The 19884-nt window shown below is 34.1% G+C and overlaps 1 protein-coding gene across 10 annotated transcripts in view; it reads left to right on the forward strand.

The window, feature by feature from the left end:
- Dmd (dystrophin) overlaps positions 1-19884 on the forward strand; it is a 2465896-nt gene that overhangs the window by 1080592 nt on the left and 1365420 nt on the right. For all 10 annotated transcript variants that reach the window (XM_051140917.1, XM_051140916.1, XM_051140911.1 and 7 more), the window contains exon 20: positions 14967-15208. In XM_051140917.1, coding sequence (XP_050996874.1) covers positions 14967-15208 — 242 coding nt within the window. The remainder of the gene's footprint in view (positions 1-14966; positions 15209-19884) is intronic.

Consider the following 19884-nt stretch of genomic DNA (forward strand, 5'->3'; position numbering starts at 1 on the left):
CTTCACTTGTTTGTTTAGAGTAACTCCTAAATATTTTATATTGCTTGTGGCTAAAGTGAAGGGTGTAATTTTCCTAATTTCCTACTCTGCATGATTGTCATTTATATATAGGAAGGCTACTGACTTTTTTGAGTTAATTTTGTATCCAGCGAATTTGCTGAAGGTATTTTTCAGCTATGGGAATTCTCAGGTGAAAATTTGGGGGTCACTTATGTATACTATCATATCATTTGCAAATAGGGATAATTTGACCTCCGATCTCCTTTTGTTGTCTTATTGCTCTGGCTAGAACTTCCAGTACTATATTGAAGAGATATGGAGAGAGTAGGCAACCTTGCCTTGTTCCGAATTTCGGAAAAATTTCCTTGAGGATCTCTCAATTTAATTTGATTTTAGCTATTGGCTTGCTGTATATAGCCTTTATTTTGTTGGGGTATATGCCTTGTGTACCTGATCTCTCCAAAATTTTAAACATGAATGGGTGTTGGATTTTTATCAAATTCTTTCTCTGCATCCAAGGAGATGATCATGTGGGTTTTTTTACTTTCAGTTTGTTTATATGGTGGATTACTTTGATGGATTTCCATATATTCAACCATCCCTGCATGCCTAGAATGAAGCCTACATGGTCATAGTGAATGATATCTTTGATGTGTTCTTGTATTCATTTTGCGAATATTTTATTGAATATTTTTGCATCAATGTTCATAAGAGAAATAGGTCTGAAATTCTCTTTCTTTGTTGAGTCTTTGTGAGGTTTAGGTATCAATGTGACTATGGCTTCATAGAATGAATTTGGTAATGTTCCATCCATTTCTATCTTTTGGAGTAGCTTGAAGAGTGTTGATATTAGCTCATCCTTCGAGGTCTGGTAGAATTCTGCACTGAAACCATCTGGCCCTGGGCTTTTTTTGGTTGGGAGACTATCAATGATTGCTTCTATATCTATAGGGGAAATGGGACTATTTAACTTATTTATCTGTTCTTCACTCAATTTTGGCAAATGAAATTGATCAAGAAAATCATCCATTTCCCTTACATTTTCAAATGTTGTGGCATATATTCCTTCTAAGTAGGATCTTATTATTCTTTGTATTTCTTCAATGTCTGTTGTTATGCCTCCCTTTTCATTTCTGATTTTGTTGACTTGGATACTGTCTCTCTGCTTTTTAGTTAGTATGGCTAACAATTTGTCCATCTTGTTAATTTTCTCAAAGAAGCAGCTCTTGTCTTGGTTTTGTTGATTCTTTGGACTGTTCTCTTTGTTTCTAATTTATTAATTTCAGCCCTGATTTTGATTATTTCCAGATGTCTACTCCTCTTTGGTGTTTTTGCTTCTTTTTTCCTAGGGCTTCCAGATGTGTCATTAAGTTGCTTATGTGAAATGTTTCCAATTTCTTTGTAATGGCACTTAGTGCTATGTATTTTCCTCTTAGCACTGCTTTCAATGTATCCCACAAATGTGGGTATGTTGTTCCTTCATTTTTATTGAATTTCAGTAAGTCCTTAATTTCTTTCTTCATTTCTTCCCTGACTCATGTGTCATTAAGTTGTTTAGTTTCCATGTATGTATAGACTTTTTGTTATATCTGTTGTTGTTGAAGTGCAACCTGAGACCATGGTGATCTGATATGATACAAGATATTATTTTAATCCTCTTGTATCCGTTGATGCTTGCTTTGTGACCTACAATGTGATCAATTTTGGAGAAGGTTCCATGGGATGCAAAGAAGAAGGTATATTCCTTTTTGTTGGGGTGAAAATTTTGTAGATATCTGTTAGATCCATTTGATTCATGGCATTAGTTAATGATGTTATTTCTTAGCTTAGTTTCTGTTTCAATGACCTATCCTTCAGTGAGAGTGGGGTGTTGAAGTCTCCCACTATTATTGTGTGGTGATGGATGTGTGGTTTAAACTTCATTAATAGATCTTTTACAAATGCGGGTACCCTTGTATTAGGAGCATAGATATTCAGAATTGTGATGTCATCTTGGTTGACTTTACCTTTGATGAGTACAAAGTGGCCTTCCTCATCACTTTTGATTGATTTTGGTTCAAAGTCTATTTTGTTAGATATTAAAATAGCTGAACCAGCTTTCTCCTTGTGAACATTTGCTTAGAATTTTTTTCCAGCCTTTTACCCTGAGGTAATGTCTAACTTTATGGGTGAGATGTGTTTCTTGAATGCAGAAGAATGTTGGATCTTGTTTATTCATCCATTCATTCAGTTAGAATTGAGACCATTGATGTTTAGAGATATTAATGAGCAGTGATTGTTAAGTCTCTTTATTTTGATGTTGGTTACAGTTTATGTGGTTATGTTTTTGCAATGGTTTAGTATCTATTAAATGTGTAGTTCTGGTTGTAGCTTGTCCCTTTGGGGTAGACTTTTCCTTCTAGTAACTTCTGTAAATCCAGATTTGTGGATAGATACCATTTGAATTTGTTTTTGTCATGTAATATTTTGTTTTCTCTGTCAATGGTTATTGATAGTTTCACTAGGTAAAGTAGTCTGTGGCATCTTAGGATTTGCAGGACCTCTGTCAAGGCTTTTCTGGCTTTTACGGTCTCTGCTGAGAAGTCGGGTGTAATTCTGATAGATTTGCCATTAAATGTTATTTGGCCCTTTTCCCTTGTAGCTTTTAATATTTTTTCTTTGTTCTGTATATTTCTGTTTTGATTATTAATAATGTGACAGGATGTTTTTCTTTTCTGGCCTATTCTATTTGGTGTTCTGTAGCCCTCTTGTATATTTATAGGCATCTCTTTCTTAGATTGAGGAAATTTTTTTCTATGATTATTTTGAGAATAGTTTCTGGGCCTTGGAGTCTAGCATCTTCTCTTTTCTCAATGCCTATTATCCTCAGATTTCTTCTTTTCATGGTATCCTTGATTTTTTGGATGTTTTGTGTCAGGATTTTTCCAGGTTTAGCATTTTCTTTAATGGTTCCTTCAAGATCTATGATTGTATCTTCTACACCTGAGATCCATTCCTCCATCTCTTGGATTCTGTGTTACTCGCCTTCCTCTCTGAGCTCTCATGTTCCTGTTTTTCTTCTATCTGTGTGTTTATCATTATATCCATTTTCATCTTCAGATCTTGAACTGTTTTATTGATTTCTTTCATCTGACTGTATATTCCTGAGTTTCTTCCAATGCCTCTTTATAGGCCGTCAGAGCTTGAACCGTTTTATTGATTTCCTTCATCTGGTTGTTTCTGTTTTCCTGAAATTTTTCCAGTGCTTCTCTACAGGGCTCTTTTATGTCTTCTACCTGTTTGGCTGCATCTTCCTTCATCTGATTATGAATTTTATTTGTTTCCTCCATTATCATCCTCTTTTCTAAGGATTTGAGGTCCATTTCTAGTATTTCCGTTGTATTTGAGTTTTCTGGGTTGCTTTCTTGGGATAGCTGGCATCTGGAGATGCCATATTGTTTTGTTTTGTTTTTTTTGTATATGATTTTATGCTGTCCTTTAGTCATCTTGCCCTCTCTGTTTTTTGGGGGTAGCTTCTGTAGCTTGGTGGAGGGAGTCTGGGTATAGATTTGCCCATTTCCTCATGATTTCCATAGACCAGAAACTGATGCTTCACTGCTCTAGATGGCAGAAGGCCAGCCTGGCAGTTTGGGTCTCTCACAGTCAGTGATACACAGCTCCCCTGTACTGTGGGTCCAGGAATTGTCCTGGGTCTCAGAATGCTCACTGTGTCAGGCCAAAGTGTCCACAGCTTTCTGGGTCCCCTCTCGTGGCACTGGAGGGCTCTAGGGACTGACACAGGTGGGGTAGAGGGGGTCTGATGGCCACTTTCTACCCAAGATTTCCCTACTCCTGGAGCTCTGGTGCTCCACTGGTCTGTGGTTCTGGGACCCAGACCGCTCACAGAGTCCAGGTTAGTGTCAGAGGGCCCAAACCATACATACTAAGTCCAGTTAGCATCTATGGACCCAACCTGAGTGTTGAGTCCAGTTCATGTCTCTGGACTCAAATGGGTCTTGGGACCTAACCCATGCACTTAGTCCAGTTAGTGCTGTGTCCAACCAGGGTCTTGGGCCCAAAATGTATGCTGAGCTCAGTCAGGGTCTCAGAGCCCAAAGCACACTCCAAGTCTAGTTTGGGTCTCAGGGTCCAAACTGCCACCAAGCTCAATCTTAGCTAGGGTTTAGGGCCCAAACCAGACATAGAATCCAGTTTGAGTCTCAGGGCTTGAACTAGGCGCTGTGTTGAGCTAGGGTCACAGGGCCCAAATCTTGCACTAAGTCCCCTCTCCCGCAGCAATTCCCACTAGTCACCACACCAATCGCCTCTGTCAGAGGCTTCCCAGCTGCCAACCTCAGCTGCAGTTGCTGCCGCTACAGTGTGAGAGCATCTATGCTCCTCTCGTGTTCAGGGGTACATGGGCTTTCTGTATTTTGTTCCTTTCGAACTGTTGAGTACTCCTGTTGTAGTGGGATGGGAAGCTTTGTGTTCCTGGTTAAGAATTCCATGCAATTCCCTGAATCCTTTACTGCAGCTTCTAAACTCTTTACACGCTGCTCGTCGCCATCTTGGAGTTCCAGCAATAATAATTTTTAAAAAGTAATTTTAACAATATATTTAAGAATTACCTAAAATTTGAAGGAAGCTTTCAGCCTAATAATACTAGTATTTATCTTGTTTTGTATGGTGCCTTGTCTTATAAAAAAATGTGTCCTTGGAATTAAAACTTACTTTTCACTTGTTTTCACAAGTGAGGCACAACCATAAGGTTAGCATCATATTCTTATTCTATTTGTTTATAAATTTATTTATTTATTCACTTTAGATTCTGAATGTAGCCCCCTCCCTCCTCTTCTTCCAGTCCCATCCTTCTACCATCTTCCCTCCTTCTGCCTCCGCTTCTCAGAATAGGGGATCACCTCCTGTTTAAACTCATCATAGTCCATGAAGTCACCTGGCTGCCTCTTCTTACACTGAGGTCAGGCAACACAACCAAGCTAAAGAAAACTGATCCAAAAGCAGGTAACAGAGTCCATGTCAGAGATAGCAACTGCTCTATATACTAGGGTCCCACATGAAGTCGACTCCCTACACATAAGTAACTGATGGTCAGCTTGGTCTTCCTATTTTAAAAATTACAATTATTCCTTGCAAAATAGTACTAGAAAATCCTTGTGTAGAATACTATAAATTCATTTGAGTAAACTTTATTTCCCAAATTGTGTGTTCTAAACTTGTATCTTTTTCTAATAAAAGTAACTTCATAAAAATCACAAACAATGCAACTTCACAAGTTTTTTTATGGCCTTTTTGGTACTCCAGCAATCATTATGATAAACAAATAAAACATATTTTTTCTGTATATATCAGCATTTTTCAGAAACTGCCTATATTCTGTACCATATATTTTATATATGAATTATTTTTACTTTTAATTGCTATGTTGGCACTAATAAATTCAATTATCTTCATAAGAAATCAATTCATTTCTTCTTTTTAGTGAGCCTCATAACTGTGTTTCATTAAATGTAAAAACAATAAAACATATCAATTGAGAATTGGATAAATCAATTAATATACAAAAGATGGAAATATCCATAGAATATTGGTAACTACGTTTTTTGGTAGCTACATTTTTTATTTATTTATTAATTCATTCATATTACATCTCAGTTGTTATCCCATCCCTTCTATCCTCCTATTCCTCCATTCCTCCCTTCCACTTTTACCCTATTCCTCTCCCCTATGACTGTGACTGAGGGGAACCTCCTCCCCCTGTATATGAACATAGGGTGTAAGGTCTCTTCTTGGTAGCCTGCTATCTTTCCTCTGAGTGCCACCAGGCCTCTGTATCAAGGGGATGTGGTCAAATATGGGGCACCAGAGTTCATGTGAAAGTCAGTCCCCACACTTCACTCATCTGTAGAAAATGTCCTGTTCCTTGGCTAGATCTGGGTAGGGGTTCAATATTTCCTGCACGTATAGTCCTTGTTGGTACCATAGTTTGAGGGTAAATTGGGACCTATGACCCACCCCCTGACCCATGCAAACCCACAGAAAGCCTAGGCACCAGTCGGGCACACAGTCTGCAGTGGGTACATTCCCATCCTCTGCGCGCCCTGAGAAGGAAACGCAGTGGCCTTGCTTGGTGGGTGAACTCATTTTTGGGACTGAGTCTGCGGCAAGGGTGCCTTGATCCCCCTGGACTAGGGAAAGCTATGAGGGTGGGTTGGGACCTGTGAACCACCCCCTGACCTACGCAAGCCCACAGAAGGCCTAGGTGCCATTCAGGCACCCAGTCAGCGGTGGGTACAGTTCGCAGCTGCTGTAAGCTCTTAGAAGGAAACACAAAAGAGAGCAATCCAGCCCCCAGAACCTGGTCTGGACTCTGCCTGCAAGTTGCAAGCTGTTGAAATCAGGGATACACAGCCATAGTGGTGTGATCTGAGACCAGAGACACTGCCAGGAGTGAAGGACTGCAACATCCCTCTGACCAAGGCTGGGCAGAAACTGAACATCTTGCCCCAGAAGACTACCCTGGCACAACTGGTCACAACTATCCCAGCCTAGCCAGGTTCCACAGCCTAGCTGTGATTAACACACTCTTGTGAGTGGCTGGGCAGGTTGGAGGAGATAGAGCAAATATCTAGCCAACTAACAACAATAAAAAGGCAGTAGTTTCTCTCTCTATGGCAGGCAGAACATAGGCTCCACTACCTGGTTGGAGCAGGCAGGAACCTAAACAATTTCTTGATGCCAACAGGAGTTCAGGCAGTCTAGGGTGACCTGAGCCTAGGACCCAAAGCCCCAGGGCCCCCAGGCAGGATATTCAAAGCTCAGCCAAACATAGGAAAACCGGTTCTATATACTCTACCTCAAACTGATACTGGAGCTGTAGAGCACCAGGACCTACCTTGGCTGACCCAGTGGGGAACCCAGGGTGTGCAGTAAAGTATTTAGGAGCCAAAACCAGGGTGCCTGCCTCTATCAGGGAATAGTTTCCTGACCACCACAGGTAAAGGACCTCAACCTAAAAGTACTCACTGATAAACTGCTCTCAACGACCAGTGAAGGACCCCAGAAGATACCACCCAACATCAGACACATCAAGATGACTAAAGACCAGCATAGAAACATGAACAAAACCCAAAACCATATGGTAGCTACATTTTGTTTGGTGATTTTGAATGATGGTTTTAATAGTGTAATTACATAGTCCAAATTAGTTTTATAATCATTACCTGAAATTTCCCTAGAACTACATTATCATCTTTTTTAAAGGCTTTTAATATTACAAATAAATAGCAATATTTTTAGTTTTTATTAAGTGAAACTGTTGATGAAATGTTAATGATAAGTATGAAAATCATGTTTCTAGGTTCTCATCATTAGAATTTCTGGAGTAATACAGAAAATATCAGCATATAGCATACCCCTAATAAAAACTAATTACCTGATAAATTCTATTTAAGAGAGAACATTTAACAGTATTTGAAAAATAGTATTGATTATTTTGTTTGGAAAATATTGCCTTTGAAGGAAAATAGTACGTGGAATAGATATCAAAGATCAACAGGGTAGGGAGTACAATTTTCTAATTTTCTTGTTTATACTAATAAAAATTTAGGCTCCTAATTTGTCTGTTGGTGAAGATGACCATAGGGTTAATTTGACTCGGATTAAGCCAGTTAGGGACACAATGAAGATAAGCATTTAATATAGCCATTATTCTACTGTTCCATTAATGAAAACTATTTACATAGTTACTAAAAAATTTATTCACATATTTTGATGTATTTACTCACTTTTATTTTTTATAAGTAAACTACCTAATACTTATTTTCTCAAGTTTGCAAATTAGGAGATAAGTTAGAAATACAGGAACTACCTAAGTACCTGTGCAAGTGTAACTTAGAAGAATTCATCTTCAAATTTCTTACCTGCTCCTTTATTAATGAGCCAAGGGGATATGGTTCCTAAAACTGAAAATGAAATTAATCTTTGTGTAAGCCATAATTTCCAACACTTCCTTTAGTGACACACTTAAAAAGTCAAAATGCATCTTTCTCATATGTGACTTGTATAATCCTCTCTTTTTATTTATAAAAAGGAAAATAAGAGCTGAATAATTAAAACTTATTTAGTATAAATGGATGGACTTTTTCCTACAAATGTGGTCCTCAAGATAAAGTCAAATCATTGCTGGTGATTTTTTTATGATTATACCAACTCTATTTACCAGAGTGCAAATTATCATCTATGATAAAAATTACAATCATAGTTAAGCAAGCCACATGATGTTTACTCCAAAATAATGTTTCAGGAAACTTACATGGAATTTTGATATATTCAATATCTATCCTATCTCAACTCTAATAGCTTATCTTCTTTATCTTGATCTAAAATGATCTTGTCCACTAACCAACTAAACTTGATTGTAAAACTATACTACTTGTCTTCAATGACCCTCAGAGACTTGAGAAGGAATATAACTTAAATTCCTTACTGAACCAGCAGTGCAGGTTGGCAACTTCAAAAATGTACAAATTGACTTAAGACAGTTTATTGTCTGACCAGTCAACCAATACACTTTATAGCGTTGCTCCCTCATCTTCAACTTTCTGACCTAATATCTCTGCCAGACTTGTTCGCAGGGTAGGAACTATTGAGGACTTACTTACCCTGACTTGGCAAAGTGCGGGCATCAATTCTAACCACATCTAAGTTGCCCATTTTTAGGCAGATTCAGTTTATGGCAGGTACGAGGACATTTTGCCCAGTGGCTGGTTTGCCACCTTTGAAGCCATGTCTATAAGGAGGCTCTTTGATGTTCATCATCTTCTTTGAGGTCGGCTTGGTGTTGCCAGGAGTTAACTTGTCTTTAGAATTGTAAGAAAAACTTTAAATGCCACATTCTGCAACACTGGATACTTAAGGTATTATTTTGGAAAGTTCTTTAACTACTTATTCAAAACAATTATTTCAGTGTTTCAATACAATGACAGAATTATAATAAAATCTTAAACAAAAATCTCATGCATATTTTTATTTCTAATATTATATAGTTAGTTTTTATCTATTTAGTGTTGAAAATCATTCTTGATTGCTTTTTAAATCATACACATATGACTGTGTGTGTGTGTTTAATACATAAAAAAGCCAGATTTGTCCAGATAATTCTTAAATAAGACCAAATACTTAAAAATATATAAGGTAAGATTAAAGACAGTTGTGTCAAAACATTCATGGAATACACATACAAGTGTACTTTAGGTACAATTTTTAAACTATAGAATATTTCCTCCCAAATTTGCAGAGGAGTTACTATAATGGTGTATTAGCGTTAATGGTATTTTCTAACTTCTATTTCAGTTTCTAAATTTAGTTTCCTTGTTTTAATTAGAAGTCTAAAGACAACCACATTAAGGGAATTACTACTAAAAGTAGTAATTATTTGTATATTATACAAAAGAATATCTCATAACTTTTATGCAATGAATATTAGATTATAGTGTTTAAGGTGATAGTTAATAATAACTATTCCCAGAACTGTAATTAAATTGAATGGAATGACAGGTCTTAGACAAGGGCTCTTTTCTCATATGTTATTCAAGTCTCAAAGACTTTTTACATTTAGCTTTATAGCTTAAATATTTTCATATACATGACCTTATTTGCATGTACACAGCACACATTGTCAGATGGGCAAGTTTGTAGCAACTGCAATTTTTCTGACTCATCTTGATAAATTCCCATGTCACTTGTGATTAATAATCTACCTCACTGTCCTGAAAAACTAGCTTCCTACAAAAATATACATTTCCTCTTTTCTTGTTCCTTCTTTACTCCTAGACAATTTCATTTACATTTTCTCTTTCACCTCCATAACACTAAGGCTAATGCTCTACATGGAGTTCGCATGCTGTAAATTGACAAATGCATTTTTATGGATTAACTTTACACTTTAAGGGGAGAGCTTCTTTGCTGGTGTAAATATTTATGTGTTTGAAAAGAGAAGATTTTAAGAGCTATTGTTCTCAAGGGCAATTGCTGGCAGAAACAAATATGCATAGAAAAATTATATTTTCTCCTACATTTTACTATTAGAGTCAGAAAAAAATAAATGGACCCTGTTGGAACCTTTTGTACATTTTGTTTACTTACTAGAAGAAGTAAGTAGTATACATTTTGAAAAGGCATTTCTTTTATAAAAGTTTCTTAGTAGTGGTGTAAAAGTCAACCTGGTCTCAGAAGCCTCCAAAGTTTTAGCATAAATACTGTGTTTAGCATAAATACTGGATATATTGATATTGCATGTTATATTACTCTATTGGATGCTAAATGTGCTGGTAATGACCCTTAGTTAAAGCACAACAAAATAGAAAGTTATTAGGAGGTATGCGTTTGCCTCTAGATATCCTTGTAATGAAAAAAACAACATTGAAAACATTTTCCCATTATTTTACCCAGGCTTCCTAGTAAATGATGAATATACTTGATAAAGAATACTTCACTTTAGGTGACAATTCTGAACTGCTTGCATGGAAGGTGGTGCATAATTACAATTATTCTAAAAGTCTGTTATGCACTGCACACAAGTAATAAAATTAATGGATGCACTTCATGTAATGATCCATTTCCTCTGGGTGCAATCTATTTATTCATAGACTATTTCAGGGGTTGTTTAGAATATGAGATGTGAATGGATTATGATCCATTATCCCTGAGAATCTAATGTGCTGTTCCAAAATGGTTTTCATAAGTACTGTTCATAATGTGTGGTGAGTCAGTGTTTGTTTTTTTTAAATAGCTAACAAAAAATTAGAAAAGCAGATGCTCAGCTGATTGATACTTAAACTTTGCAAATATTTACAATTATAGGCTATCATGAAACTTAATTTTTTTCAGTTGAGCAAAGGAAAACAATCCTATTAAATGCACACTCACAACATAATGCAGTAAAAATAAATCTCATAGACAAATACTCTCTGGCCAAATAAACACTATTTTCCAGACATGTATTAAGGTATTTACTAGCATCACCAGAATAATGAAAAGTATGCAGTCAATTAATTTGAAAAGTTTAATGGAATTTCTACCACTGTTTAGTCTACTCTGTCTAAGCATTTTCAAACCAACCCAAGACAAGCTGCTATGTGATTATATCTGTAAGGTTATTTTACTCCTCTATCTATTGCTCTCTTAATGTTTGTCATCATATGAAGCACACTATTGATTTATTTGGTGTTGGGTGAGTTCACACATAGAGTATTTTTATTATACACTTAGAACTATACAGAAAGTGCCAGTAACAACATATTTTCTAGAGGATTTTATACTTTAGAAGGATAAATTATACTAAAGTGGAACAGCAAGCATATTCACTTATAAAATATTTACATACAAATTATCTACAAGGCTGTGATTCTCTGTGATCAATATCTTTGCCAGAAATTTCAATTCTAAATTTTGAATGTTATTGTACTTAAATTGAATTTTAAATCACTATAAATATATGGTGATGTAATATAATATCCTAAGCCAAAATTTTATTAACACATGACTTGTCATTAGTAAAACTGTTACAACACATTAAAATGTTTCTATATACAGTATTTTATGTAAAATTAATTTATCATTTAGCAGTCATGTTTCACAAATATTCTATTTAATTCATTAGAAGAACTCTTTATTTTGTAAGCATAAGAACTGATGTTTCTTTATTTCCTAAATGTTTATACCATAGCTCCTATATGAGCACTACTTATATTTATTAGTTGTTTAAGAATTTTAAGTTATTGAAAAATTCATATATGTAAAACTCAACTCAGTAAAATTATCTTATATTCTCCTATCATAAATGAGAAATATGACAACCAATGATATTATTTAACCAAATTCACTTATGTATTAAAGTACATCAAGTATGAACACAGCATATCTAAATTCAAGTGTGTGTGTGTGTGTGTGTGTGTGTGTGTGTGTGTGTTTACATTTCTTTCCACATCACCACTTATCCTTACTTTGTAGTTACTATAATTGAACTGTATGTAATCAGTTATAAAACCCATTATAAAACTAAATATTGTAGAATACAGTGTCATAGTTTTGTAAAATGTTTGCTCTTCACTTTGTTTTAATTCCTCTTAGAGAAATATTTAGATTTGTCTTCTTTGTTCCACAGCATAAAGTTTTGTGCCATGACCAAGATAACTCATAAAAATATATCCCTTAGATTTTTGTAGATACCACAAAAGCTTTAGTGCTCCTATGTGGTTTGCTTTATCAGTTCCTCAAATTAAGACATATCAGCCATAATAATTTGTGGTTTGCAGTTTCTAAGAGTTTTTATAATGTTGATCTTTCTCAGGAGCAGAGAGCCATTTGAATCTTTCTAGTTTGCCTCTTCATTTAATAAAATGTAAGAGAACCATGTGTAGTGCACCAGAGTACCTTTAACTTATTGTAGCATTGCTCATTTGCCTACCTAATACCTCGTTTGTATAGATTTTTCACTAATCATGCACTTCCTTCTTTTAAGTACTTATCAATATTCAATATTTGGTGACAATATTTCTGTGATATCTGAGATGTTACCTAACATAATTTAAAGTTTTCTCCTTTGCATTTTAAAATTATACCTTTTAATTTATTAAAGTAATTTAGATATTTCATTAAGTTACATTTTCACAAAGTGAGTAATTATGCCATTGAAATTTTACCTTCAGAATTTTAGATGCACCAAGATAGGAAAGATGTTTTCTTCAAGGCTGTCAAACATAAATAGCCAAAACACTAAGAATGTAACATTTATATAATTCTTGATTTTGTTAGGGTTATTCTTGCTATAGGTAGTTTATTGTATATGTGTAATAATATAAATGTATATGAAAAATGAGAAAAGTTTAATTAATAAAGAAGAAAATTTTGATTCTTGTCTCTGATATTTTATAACAAGTAAGCTTGTTATTACTACAATATACAGTGGCAACACCCAAATATATGTTGCTATAATTCTCAATCACAAAACTAATAATCATATATAGCATATTGATACCATTATATCTTTATATGTCTCAATGTGATTGACAGTCTCATCAAGTATTCAGGGAATTAGAAGAAAACTAAGTCACAGTAAATCATCCAAAACTTTCTTGTATGGCCAGGTATAGGGCCTCATATATCTATTACATTTTATATTTCCTTTCAATTATTTCTATTTAAAATATATTGGTCAAAAAAAGTAAAGGATATTTTCCAGTGGTATTTAGAAATGCTTTTTTTCTGATGTTATGTTTTGAAATTCCTAAGTTTGCATTCATGTTTCAAAGGAATTGTCTTGCTTGGCAGAATGGCATAATTTTAACAAATCATAAATTGTAGCCTATCAGAGAAAAAGGATAAAATGAAGTATTGTTGAAGTTAGACCCACAATAGGTTTTATGTTATATATACATATATGTATATATATATATATATATATATATATATATATATATATATATATATATATATATATGGGTGTGTGGGTGTGAGAGAGAGACATTTTAAGAATTTGGCTTTCTTTAATTCTTATCCTAATTTAAGAACATATACACAAAACCTTAGTCTCTTACGTGACCTTCTTTTAAATCAGTTTGTTCCTTAGATATTTGAAAGTCATGAGCTTTTGTTCTTTGGGATTGCTGTGCATCAGTGCTAGAACATGAAATATCTAACTACTTGTGTTCCAAAATAATTATGAGTAACAACTAATTATTTAAAATATAATAGTATATTTAATCTTTGCATGCTACAATTTAATAAGGTATTTGCATCTAAGCTAGTGTGTCTATGAAAATCTTATTTTTGTGAACCAAATTTAAAATGTCTTGAGTATTTTAGCCAGTGACATATTATGATGTTGCTACACTCCCTGCTCTGTAAGGGAGCATGCACAAGAATTGGTTTAGTCATATATCACATTGTCAGATAATTAAGATATCATCTAAGAAAGATAAATGTATTCTCTAACATAAAGTGGTTATTAGAGAGAATTGAATGTGTCCTTGTGCTTCCATTTGAAAGTTGGAGGTAAACTTCAACATCTGTAAATGAAAATCTTTTCAAATAACTATTATTTTCCATCTTCTTGCTTTACATCATGAATCAGGGAATAATCTGATATTTTGGGGAAACTATAGCATAAAAAAGGAACAATTAAATTTAGATATGTTTTCTTTTTTAAAAAAGCATACAAACAATATGCAAAGTAATTCTAGACCTGTTTTTAAATGAAATTATAATGTGGCTTCGTAATATTATTTTTAACAATATACATTTTATTTAATATTTATTTGCAAATATTTACAACATAATTTATCCATGAGCACTCCTTATTAAAACGTTAGTAAGTTTTACTTTTCTTTGAATACTTTATACTATTCTGTATATCTCTTTATTTCTTATTTCATGACCCTTTGTCTTTGATAAGAATCAATTCTAGTGATTTCTAGTTTATAATTAGATATCACTTTGAATCTTGGTCAGTTATTAAGTGAGTTTGTTTGAAATTACTATATGTTGAACATTTTTATAATAAAAACACATTGTGGGGAAGTGCATTACAGTTAGTTTATTATCATTTTACTTTAGTGAAAAGGGGGTCAGTAACTGTGAATATCTTATTTAACTAATGTGGATGTATACTTAATAAGTATTAGAATTCTATTGAAGGTAAGAGAAACATGGTTTACTGTAGATCACATGAACAAATTCTAATTACATTAAAAGCTCACCTGATAGATTAGTACAATGCATACAGAATTGGTGTCTGCTTAAATACTTTTATTAAAAGCTATTCATTTGTTTATAACTGCACCTGTATCTGTTCACATTTTTTGAATAAAGGTCCTTTGAAATTTCAAAAAAAAAAAAAAACAACACATTGGTTTCTAGAGAATATCTTCTAGTCTGTGGCCTTATAGGATACATATTTTTTTTCCTAGAGGGTGTTAATGCTGACAGTATTAGACAAGCTTCAGAACAACTGAACAGCCGGTGGACAGAGTTCTGCCAATTGCTGAGTGAGAGAGTTACCTGGATAGAGTATCAAAACAACATCATTACATTTTATAATCAACTACAACAATTGGAGCAAATGACAACTACTGCTGAAAACTGGTTGAAAACCCAACCCATCACCCCATCAGAGGCAACAGCAATTAAAAGCCAGTTAAAAATTTGTAAGGTAAGATTATCCCCTTTCCATTTGGAGCATGATCAGTAGGCGCTTGGCAAATTGCAAAAGGGCCATAGCAAACTGCTTTTTAGTGAGAATTTCAACTTCCAGTGATTGAATGGAGTACAGTAAAGATCAAAATATAAATAAATAAAATAAGTCAAAATAAGTTCTACAGTGATACTGTAATTCTGGGATTAGTTTACATAATTTTCCCATGGTTAATTGATTTTGTCAGTTTGCAGAGTGGTGAAATGTATAAGAATAGGCAGTATTCTGGAACTCTTTTCAGATATAAAACCTACTCTCATAATGAAAAATTCTAGGCAAAAAATATCTAGAAAGAGCTGAGCAATAAAGCCTTATGATGTATAATGGGATAAAAAAAACTATAAAATTAATAGCACATACAAGACTGAACATTTTGAGTAACATTTCTTTTTTTTTTTTTACTAATAGCCTTGCTTTATAGATGAAGAAAGGACAAGTCAAACTAAGCTGTTATGTCTTCAAAGCCAGAAATAATCAGTGTAGAAATTGTGAAAATACAGAAGAGAGTCAAAGTCCTATAGTAAAGGTGGCCTTAAGAGTGAGCCCAAGGTGTCTGCATGCAAATGGAGTGAAAAAAATAAAAAAAAAATATTATCATCCACCATGCCTGAAGAATCTGGGTAGGGCTCCCCACTGTCTAGACTTAATTAAGAGAAGCAAAGAATAAGGAGGTGTGATTTGAAAATTCTCCAGGGTCATGAGAAGTGAGTGCTCAAGCAAGGAGGAATTGCCAATAAAGGGTCCAAGTAAGAAAATAAAACAGTTTATCTTCAACTCATAAAATTTATGAACTAATAATAATGAAAAGAACTTGACTTTTTCCAATACTTAGTATAAGCTCACAGTATTCATGGGAAACAAGAACTCAGTTAGAGTCTAAATTCAAGAATTTTATAGACAACCCTTTAATGACAGTCTGAGATGTGTATATTTAGTTTGAAGTGAGATTAATCTTCATGCTTTGAACAAGAATGACTTAAAAGAAGGCTGACTGGAGATGGACAGCTGACAGTGCTGATCAGGAAAAAACAATGTTATTGGGAAATTAAAAGATATTTTGAAAAAAAAACAAAAAAAGGATTTGATATTTTTCTCAAATTTCTGTAAACTTACTAGGAATTAAACTCAAAATATGTACTTACACAAAGAATTTTCTACAAAAAGACCTTTGCATTAGTGGGAAAACACACAAACTATAGGTTTTTTTATGTTTAGATATGTATCAAATTAGATAATATATTCCACAGCCTGTTTTCCATTTATTCAAGATACAGTTCATAAAATTACAGTGAAGACAAGTGTGGGAGTCCAGTCACTGGGAAAGGTAAAAGCAGGATGACTTTTTTCATTCAAGAAATGCTCCATGAGATCCATTATCAAACAACCAATATAGAGTCACTTAAATGCTCCTCTTGAAATGCAGATATAGAAACAGACTCCTATGAAATATACAGGAAATTATATAAAATTATTTATAAAGTAATCAAGAACAATAGTACATGAGGTAGTTTGCTGACAAAACAACTAGCACAGACTGTATCATTTCATCAATATGAATTTTTTGTACTGTTCTGGAGGATCAAACTTGCAAGATTAACTTTTGTCAGGATTGATCCCAGGTAAGTGCTTTTTAAATGGCTGCTGCCTACTCACTAGGTATGCTCATGACATCTCTCAATTCATGACCATGGATAGAATGGAAGAGTGAGAGAAACGTTCCATTCATTTTGTAAAGTAACTAACCCTATGAGATTGGAACTCAACATTGATAACTTAGTTGCCTGTAATGTTTATTGTCTCCCCAAATCCCCTTTTCTAAATTTAGTGTTAAGGTCTCAGCATATATATTTTGATTGACTACAATTAAGTACAAAGTACTAAGTTCTAGGAAAGATAGATTGGAACTGTGTTTGACCCTGTTTTCATCATATTCATCCAGAGTAGAGGAGCTCGATACTAGGCAAATGATTAACTAAATTAATGTAAAACTACTATGGGAATAAATGTTTTATACAATGTTGGATAACATCTAAAAGGAAAACACGATAAACAGAAACATTCAGCTTTCTTAATGAAAGGACATTTATATTGGATATTTAAGTTGAGTTGATGTTATATAAAATAATAAAGTGTTAAGAAACTAAAGAAAGATGGAGAAATAGAGAGCACACAAGCAGAAAAAGGGCAATGATATGAGTACTGAGCATAGCAAGGTGGTGGAGTAGGATATGAAACATGTGCAATAGAAAATATATTGAACCAGAAAAAAAAACAGTGACATGAGAGAAATATCCCAATCATAGTCTTAACATAAGTCACAAAAGAAATCACAGATAGATGTATTAGATATTTTATTATTATACAATTATTCAAAGTGAAAATATCTAATACATTCACTAATGAAATTCTCTATCTTGTCAATGCTATCTCATTCATTTCGCTCAGTTCTTTGTCTTTTTGTATCTTTGTTTTCTTAATGATTTTATTAATTTGTATAAGTAAAATATTTAGTACTATAAGAATAATGTCACTCACTGATGAACTGAAATTATATTATAGAACTGGAATTGGTGTTTGGTAATGAATTTTTAATTGTTTATTTTTTATTTCTTTTGGAGATTTTTAAATATTACAATGCAAATTTAGCTCATTCTCCAATATATCAGAGGTAAGAAAGCAGTCTCAGATTTGTAAAAAATCTTTTTACATTTTCTGAAGGAGAAAAAGCTTCTACTAAGTGTTAGATTATTTAAATGTTCATAATATGAAGGGGGAAACACATGCATAGATGATGTCTTATTCTGGGGCATAAAACACCAAGTTCCTTTCTATAAACAATAGCTAAATATTAACAGCATTTTGAAATTAGTTTATTTCAAAATGAACATTATATCTTCAATCTTCAAATTCTAAAGCAATTTGGTTATCAGCAGCCATTTATTGTATCTTCTGAAATCAAAAGAAAATAGTATTATTTCTATTTTTACCCTTATGAAAGAATTTATAAGAAAACTTACCTCAATCAATACTCATAAAGTAAGCATACATGCTTTGAAAATCAACAATTTATTTTGCCATTTTTGTGTGATTTCCACTAAGCTCAGATTTAATTTTAGTTCCTAATTGCTATAATTTTTTAAATTTCCTCTCCATCTAATTAGCGCATGATTCTATTTTTAATTTTAATTATCATAATTTTTGCATATTAACTACTAAATAAACCTAAATACTTTGAGATATAGATATGAATTATAAGTAAGCAACCATGGTAATAATGCACTAAAAAGGAGAATATCATGCTGGCGAGGATGTGGGGAGAGAGGAACACTCCTTCATTGCTGGTGGGATTGCAAACTAGTACAGCCACTTTGGAAATCTATCTGGTGCTATCTCAGAAGACTGGGAATAGGGCTTCCTCAAGACCCAGCTATTCCACTCCTTGGAATATACCCAGAAGAAGCTCCAGCACACAACAAGAAAATTTGCTCAACCATGTTCATAGCAGCCTTATTCATAATAGCCAGAACATGGAAACAGCCTAAGTGTCCATCAGTAGAAGAATGGATAAAGAAACTGTGGTACATATACACTATGGAATACTACTCAGCTATTAAAAACAAGGAATTCCCGAAATTTGTGGATAAATGGATTGAGCTAGAAATGATCATAATGAGTGAGTTAACCCAGAAGCAGAAAGAGTCAAATGGTATATACTCACTTATATCTGCATACTAGCCCAAGGGGCATGTCCCATGAAAGCCTTCACTTACCAGGAAACTGGGACAGAGGGAAAGGCATCCTATTGGGACTCTAAATGAGAGACGCATGGGAGAATAGCAAAATAAAAGGATAAAGAGGGTCCTAGAAATCTACAAGTAGAACAATATGATAGGCAGATTTGGACCCAGGGGTCCCGCTCAAACTAAGGCACCAGCCAAGGACAATACAGGAGGTAAACTTTAAACCCCTTCCCAGATCTAGCCAATGGTCAGAATATTCTCCACAGTTGAGTGGAGAGTGTGATATGACTTTCTCACGTACTCTGGTGCCTCACATTTGACCATGTCCCCTGGAGGGGGAGACGTGGTGTCACTCAGAGGAAGGACAGCAGTTAGCCAAGAAGAGACTTGATACCCTATGAGAATATACAGGGGGAGGTAATCCCCCCCAGGAACAGTCATAGGGGAGGGGAATAATGGGAAAATGTGGGGGGGATTGGGGGGATACAAGGGATGGGATAAACATTGAGATGTAACAAGAATAAATTAATAAAAAAATTAAAGTAAAAAAAAGAGTATTTGTTATTTTACAAATAATGTGTATGTGAAATAATATAACCTACTTGTAACCTCATTTGAAAATGAGGATAAAATACTTATATATAAACAATAAGGCTGAAAAATGCAATGCAAATTCCAAATACAGTTGTCATGTATAATTTTAAATAGTGAATATTTATTCATGGAAAAAGAGTGAATCATTGTGGCCCAACCCTCCGCGGAGGGACCATTTGAAGTTAAGATTTGTTCTTGGGTGAGGTGTCATTTTATTCAAAGGTATAGCCACAGTTAATTTAATTACTCCAGTAAATAATCTTCCACCCCCACTCTGGCAGGAAATTCAACTTTAGTTCA

Source organism: Acomys russatus, chromosome X (genome assembly GCF_903995435.1).
Source record: "Acomys russatus chromosome X, mAcoRus1.1, whole genome shotgun sequence".
NCBI lineage: Eukaryota > Metazoa > Chordata > Mammalia > Rodentia > Muridae > Acomys > Acomys russatus.